The 7,703-nt window shown below is 36.4% G+C and overlaps 1 protein-coding gene across 1 annotated transcript; it reads left to right on the plus strand.

The window, feature by feature from the left end:
- Positions 1-1,632: 1,632 nt before the first annotated feature.
- Positions 1,633-7,170, plus strand: LOC146139423 (receptor-type tyrosine-protein phosphatase epsilon-like). Its single transcript, XM_083392438.1, has 12 exons — positions 1,633-1,695; positions 2,499-2,633; positions 2,733-2,866; positions 3,335-3,470; positions 3,708-3,808; positions 4,135-4,199; positions 4,284-4,357; positions 4,777-4,887; positions 5,070-5,216; positions 5,466-5,614; positions 6,408-6,543; positions 7,084-7,170. Exons 1-12 carry the CDS (start codon positions 1,633-1,635, stop codon positions 7,168-7,170), a joined length of 1,338 nt encoding a protein of 445 aa, XP_083248564.1.
- Positions 7,171-7,703: the final 533 nt, after the last annotated feature.

The following is a 7,703-nucleotide window of genomic DNA, read 5'->3' on the forward strand; positions in this document are numbered from 1 at the left end:
CGCTGTTGGCGCTGGTGTGCTTTTCCTTATTCTAATTGCTGTTGGGTGCGTCGTATACAGAAAGTATGAATATCATAGTATTGTAGGTTTATTGTATTATAAAAAAACAAATATATTCATGCTGGGTAGATTTAACTGTTTGCTATATTATTACCAACTATATCATTGGGCTCTGGCATGAATAATTCACGACAATAAGGAGGATTTAGGATTTAGTTAACGAATGCATAAAAATGTTTAGTACGACATCACAAATTTACCTAAAAATAAATTATCCTGTGGTCCACTAAAAAGGGCACAAGGACCCACATTTAGGCCGCGGCCCACAGTTTGTCGACCGCTGAACTATAGCATTACAATCTTTGGACACCTTAATGTCTCTTAGTCAGAGTTATTTACATTTTTTAGCCTCATTAGAATTAAATGCTATATACGTTTCACTGGTCTGAGAATTTAATTACAGATACGCCCGAAATGTGAAACCACAAGATAAAATTCAACCCACCGTCAGTTTCTTTTCAAACGGTAAGGTTTACGAAACAAACCTTGATTTTTAAATGTTTCCATTTTTTGGCAAAGTATACTGTTGTTTATTGTGTTGTTGTCATACATGTTTTCAGATGTGGAAAAAAACCGCCAGGATGACGTCAATCAAGCGGGACCGTCGCGACCACCGGAAAATGTTTGTAGACGTTTTAGAATTGTAGACGTAAATGTAATGCGTGCAGGGAACTGTTTTTTTTTTTCAATTTACAGTTCGAAAATCCATACGTGAACGTGGAAATCAAACGACCGAAAAATGCTGAATCAAAAAAGAAATTTAAGCTGAAGATCGCCTACGAGAAAAAATCGGCTGAAAACTGCAAAATATTTTCCAAAGAATTTCAGGTAACGTTGCTGAAAGATTCTACGCAAAATTAGGAAATAAGGCAGCCGCTCTAAACTTTCCTAAAATGGCTGTGTAAGATCTTTGCTGTACAATTTGTATTGTTTTTTGTAAGACAACATTTTTGTGATTTGATATAAAATAACGCGGCTGGTATACAGATATATTAAAAGATGTGATTTAAATATATGATAATGGCCTTGACTTGTCTCTCAAGAAAGCTTTATTTTTAACTGATTAGTTTTAATGTTTGTAGGAAATCATTCGAATTGATAAAAGCACACCGAAATCCTGCAAACAAGCCACATCAGATTTAAATGCACCTCGAAACCGGTACAAGAACATATTTACATGTAAGTGTACATATCGATTATCCGTTTTTAATTTAATGTAATCGCTAGCTAGTTACGGCAATTTTAAATCTGTTCAAAGAAAGTTAATTTCCTTTAATATCATTGCTTTGTTGTGAATACACACGGCCTACTATTTTAACCAAGCATGAACAATATTTTATAGACGACCACTCTAGAGTGTTTGTTTTTGGTGGAAGTGAAGGAAACGATTACATCAACGCCTCCTACATTCCGGTAAGGCCTCGTGCTTTTACTTTCAAAACAAATTTGATTGACAGAAACTTTGTTTCCTTGTAGCGTTAACTTTCTTCACTTTTTTAGGGCTACCAAAATGACAAGAAATTTATTGCTACCCAAGGACCAAAGCCAAACACCATTTCCGACTTCTGGCTGATGGTTTGGCAGCAAGAATCCTCGGTGGTTGTAATGTTAACCAGACTGACAGAATACGGAAAGGTAAAATGTGTTAACAAATGCTGAAGCATATAAACACGCGACAAAAAATATACCGACAAAGGCTGCGGACTTCTGTCGGGACTCGGGACCCGGGGATAAAATTAGATGGGAGTGGTGTAAGTTTAGACTTGGATTACGCCTATACTGTTACAACCCATGACTTGAACATTTGCTGTTTGATGAACTCAAATTGACCTATGCATGTTTGATACGAGTTGCTTTACGACTATTTGTAAATGGTACAGCCCATTTTTTCATGTTACATCGTTATATTCGATTAAGACTCACCTAGTCGGTTAGTTTTGCTTGATCGGAATTGGATCTCTAAACTCGAATGAGACTACATAAAACTACCCGAATTCGCAGTAGCAATTTTCGAAACTGATAAGTCAAAAATTGTAATCTCGCAAAGGAGAATAGCATGTGGTGAAACATTTACCAAGCACGTGTTATGGAGGGATAAATTGGGTGACTATCCAATATGATTGTATTATTTTGTATCCACCTTGTTTTAGTTACGTAAGTTGGTTGAATACCGGTTATAAAGTTGGAGCCGGTTCGGGACTTGACGAGATCGCCACATTTGCCGGAGTTGGACTCGGGTTTCTTTTTTGTACGGAGTTAGACTCGTTAGTCGGACTCAGGTTATTTTAACCGACTCCGCGGCACTGATACCGACCTCTCTAAATAACACCTTAATAACTTAACTTCCACACATACAAATAATTTTTGTAGGTAATAAACAAATCCCATTGCACTTTTCATTACCTGTACGATACTGTTGTTTGTTGTCTTGACTTTAGAAAAAGTGTGAGATGTACTGGCCAGATTTGGGACAACAGGAAACATATGGTCTTGTGATCGTCATTCTGGAAGAAGAAATCCACATCGGGGGAATAATCAGAAGAAAATTCACTTTGAAATATGGAAATTTACAAGTTGGTCTACTACAGTATTTGTATTTATCGTTTAGCCTACTATATATAGTTCCATTTGAAATCCGTATGTGTTACTCCGCGTTTTCACAATGTTTATAGAGAACCTTGATCCACCTGCAATATACCACGTGGCCCGACCACGGTATTCCAGTGACAACATCGAGCATGATTTACCTGAGAAAAATGGTGGAAGAATTAAGAGACATATTAAAACCAGTAGTTATTCATTGCAGGTAATGTATTGAACCCTTCAAACACATCATTCTATTTTATTTTTTATATAACTGAAAATCAAACGACGCTTATTTAAAAAACTCACCAAGTCCTGATCCTCTAATGTTTACAATCTACCAAACAATGTCGTTTAAAGGTCATACACACATCTATATCGTTGTAGCAACTCTGTACCTCTACCTAGCGGTAATTTGTATGCCCAACAATATTCGTGTGAAATTCCATACATCGCCTTCGGCTTGTATCTGCTTTATGCCTTTGTAACGATTGTCTTTGTAACAGACCGGCTCTGTCTCTCATCACGACCAGATTTAACTTTTATCTGATTTTCCTTGCTTTCCTCTGCTCGACCTAGTGTAATGCAATATACGAAACCAGCTAGCACTACACTTATATTAGTCGGCAATATTCTATATAGATTGCACTACATCGTAATAGGATATACTTACCTACATATGCCTACACAGTGCCGGAGCAGGACGAACGGGGACTTACATCGCCATGGACACCCTATTTGACCAACTTGACGCTAAAGAGAACATCAATGCTTCTACTGTTGTGTCAAGGATGAGGGAATGCCGAACAGACATGGTTCAGACCCTAGTAAGTAAAGCCGTTTTTAATTGACAATTATATATCATTACTTGTAGCTTACCTAACATTTGAGTATTGCCACGTGTAGCTTACCTGACAGTTGGCTCAACTTTGTTCTGCAATATGACAAGAAATAAAGTGTAATAGGCAGGTAATATTAAGTTATGCTATTTTTAATGTACCAGTAGTACCGTGGCCTGTTTTCTGAATTAGATTGTTAAACAACACATATACCTCTTGAAACAGGAAGAGTACGTGTTCATTCACAAACTGCTTGCTGAGCATGAAATGTTTCCCGACTTTGACCGATCGACAAGCGATCTCCAAACTATGACTAAATACGAATTGTAAGTAAGCGAGATTTCTAAAACAAATTTTAGTAATATTTTCATCCTAAACTCTTTCTCTGATAGCCAAGTAAAAGTTTTTCGTTTACCCACTCGCCATATAGGCATAGTTTATTTCTATTTTAGCCCAAAACCACTAATCACCAAGACTACCCTTAATTTTTTGGTTAATCATTTTCCTATCAGGAAACAATGTTTCGCTACGTATAGCGTTTACGTTATAATGAGCACTTGGAACACGTACACTGAAAATAATGTCTTAATTAGTATCACATCAATACCTATATTGCTTTCTCTGTTTCATACCATGAATTTACAAATTACAGGGACTTTATTGGATCCGAAGAGTTTGCGCTTCTTTCGGAATCATTGGAAAACTCGGATGAGATATGTAAGTGCTACACATTGACCAACATCACCTGATAATGTTTTTTGATTTGACCTTATTTTAAAGCTAACGCTTTTGCGCTTTTAGACGATAACTTTAGCCTCTCAACGTGGGTGGATAGAAGCCAGGAAGTGGTTAGGATGAATGCTTCCTATATACAGGTTTGTTGTGTACAGTTAAGCGTAAAAACGTTTGCTACAGGGAGCGTGAAAATAGTTTACACGGAGTTTTCTCTTGTTAATGCAACCTACTGGATATTTAAATAATCGATTTTAGAAGTGGTTAGGTGAACTTAAAGTAGTTGTAATTAAGTAGAGTCGCATTCGAAAAGAACCACATCTCATCCCAGTATACGGTATACAGTACCCCTTATTTTAAATTGGACTTTAGTACCACTCGTGGTTTTTGGTGATAGCTTTCGTAAAATTGACTACAATGAATAAACAAGTCTATGGGTATTTCTTTCACCATTTACAGTAGGATTTGGTTTGCGTTTGTCATTGGTTACATTAACTAACAACCACTATGGAGGCCGATTAGTCACTCTAAAGAGGCCTACATCTTAATTGTTGAACTAAAGGACCTAGGTTTCGCAATTGACTTCATTGCGTCTCAACAACCAGACAGCAAAACTGAGCAAGTGTTTTGGAAAGCTGCCGTGGAGCAACGAGTTGACGTCATCGTTAGTCTGGTGACTAGTTTTACATTATTTTCTATTAACGATATAGGCCTGCTTTTTTTTTGCTTACAAAAATATTTTATGCCAACATTTTACTTCAAATTTAGATTTCGAAAACTTTTGCATTTGTTTGCATTTTAACCCAAAATCCGACTAGGTTTTAAATAACATCACATTGCCTTATTCTTTCTCAGGATGACCAGCGTGACCGTTTTGATTCATTTGATTCAAACTCTTTGATTTTACTTGGAAACAACATAAGCATTCAAATAACGTCCGTCAATGACGATGAATGGCATTCAGCGAAGTCTCTGTTGGTCAAGGTTAATGGTATTATTAAGGTATGGACTTAAACAGACTTGACTTTTTTATGACCACTTTTAGAACTTACGGAACAATACGTAAATTGTACGTTTTAAGTTAAATAGGCGTTTCACCGCGAATATCCGTGACAGCGCGAACAGGTTCCGTATAGAACTTTATATATTTAAACGAACCATATTGAATCTGGTTTTTCGTCTTCTAGGAGTAAAAAACTGTAAAATAAAATAATTTCGGCGACCAACTGCTGACATATGTGCTCTTGACAGACAACCAGGAAGATTTCTTACCTGGTCGTCAAAGGCTGGTGCAACCCAGGTGCGCCACCAAGTATAGTTTCAATACTGGAAGCTGTTTCATCGATACACAGATTTCTACACAATGCAACAAGAGAAGGGAGAGTGCTTGTTTGCTGCAAGTATGTGCTTGTTTTTAGTTTACGGTAGAAACTACCTTGACAAAAACATGTATATGCAAATACAGGTGCCCACATCAATATTAAAACACAATATGGATGCCGATAATATCAGATCGGAGCCGATACTCGATGCCAAGTGGTAGTATCGGTACACGTCCGATACTAGGCTGGTATGAGTGCCGATCTGATACCAAATAAAAATGGGGATTTTAGCCTTAATGTGAGATGCAAATCAGCGATATCTACCTCATAATGTAAATTTATCAAAAAACATAACCCTAACAACTTGATGTTCCCATACTTTTTACCAAAAAGTTAATTTTGGCCAAATAATCTATAGGGAAAAAATCCTCTTAAAAATCCCATATTTTATTTTTATGAATATCTGAGCATCGTAACGACGTATTTGGTATTGGATGGGATTGTGATAAATTTTGTTTAAAATATCTGGTATTGGTATTGGAATAAAATGTCAAGTATCGGACAACACTAAATACCAATAATGAAAAATAGGATCAGTCATTATAAATTTGCGCTTAAATACAATAGCTGCAAATTGCTGACCAATGAACAGTAAACCATCTATTAGAATTCTTAAACCAAACAAACACAGAAGCATGCACACGTGGACAAAAATCTTTTGTTCGATAAAAAATCCTTGATAATCCTTAAAATAAACGTTTGACCTATTTACATTGCTCATCAAGGCTTAATTTAGTTCCCACGATCCATTCAAGTTCGAGTCAAATGTGTTGTTTGTGTTAAACTCAATTCCTAGTTTTCGCTTATACAGGGATGGACGAAATCGAACTGGTAGTTTCATTGCCCTGGTGAACATTCTAGAACGTCTTATGGCTCAGAAAAAAGTAGATGTTTTCCGAACCGTGAAGGATCTTCGTGATATGAGACCAAATATAATAGATAATCTGGTAAGTATCGAGCTATTCAAAATCAAATTTTCGAATATGTTGTTCTTAACTCCCTAAAACAGTGGTTGTTAACCAGTAACCCCCCTACTGCGTCAAACATTTCTCACATGTGTATGTATATAGCTGAAGTAAAATGGCTTATAGTTTTGAGATTTGCGAACTTTTCGGCTAGTTTGTAGTGTTTTAGACAATATAAAATATTTTCACCCAGACTTTTTTTTTGCGCGAATGTGTAATGTTATTTGTTGTATATAGCCTTTGCATTGTGTATGATCACATGTTTGTAAACACGTTTAACGCAAAGTTTAATTTTTTTTCACGCTTTGCCCGATTAAGAGTCAACTTTTGTAGTTTAATATAGTCCCACTGATATGTTATCAAAGAATTCCAATTTTTGTTTGGTAGGATACATATGTGATATCTGGGGGAGGGCGCAAGCACAGGATAATTACCAATAGGGCGCGGTAGGAAAAAGGTTTAGAACCACTGTCCTAAAGAGTATTTGCGCTAATGCTTAAGAGAACATCTTCATTTGTTCAGGATTGCTACATGTTCATCTACAATGCTGTTCTGGCCTACTTGTCATCAACCGAACCCTACGTTAACTGGACTCAAAAAATAACATAAAGAAATAGATTACCCTATTTAAGACGAATGTACTATTTAAGAAGAATTTAAACTTATACAGAAAAAATATGTAGATTATGTTGTCTATGTTGAAAAAGCACGAAGATACTCATTTTCAAAAAACAAATGAGTACAAAGATATTCATTGAGGGAGGCATTACTCGGCATACGCTTCGATCTTTGATAAATCTCTTTCGTGCCCTTCTGTTGTGCGTTCGTGGGTTCTATATCGTTTGATTGCACACCATTCCGTAACATACGTGCCTTGCCCTTTTTCCAATAAATTCTAATAAAGAATTCCAACGCTGTGGTGAAAGTTCGTGTTTGATTGAGTTTAGTTGCCTTGTAAAAAGGATTTAGCGAGTTGTATTGTTAGTACCCTAATATTTGCTACTGTTGATTACTATTAGAGCTAACAGTGGAAAATTTACGAACCCCTATTCGCCGCCAAACAAAAGGCGTGGGAATAAAAAACTTTTCACCGTTATTAACAGATCCACTTCGTGGGAAAAGAACGTTTTACGCACAAACTT

The sequence above is a fragment of the Ascidiella aspersa genome, chromosome 6, assembly GCF_963924565.1.
Source record: "Ascidiella aspersa chromosome 6, kaAscAspe10.2, whole genome shotgun sequence".
NCBI classification, from domain to species: Eukaryota; Metazoa; Chordata; class Ascidiacea; order Phlebobranchia; family Ascidiidae; genus Ascidiella; species Ascidiella aspersa.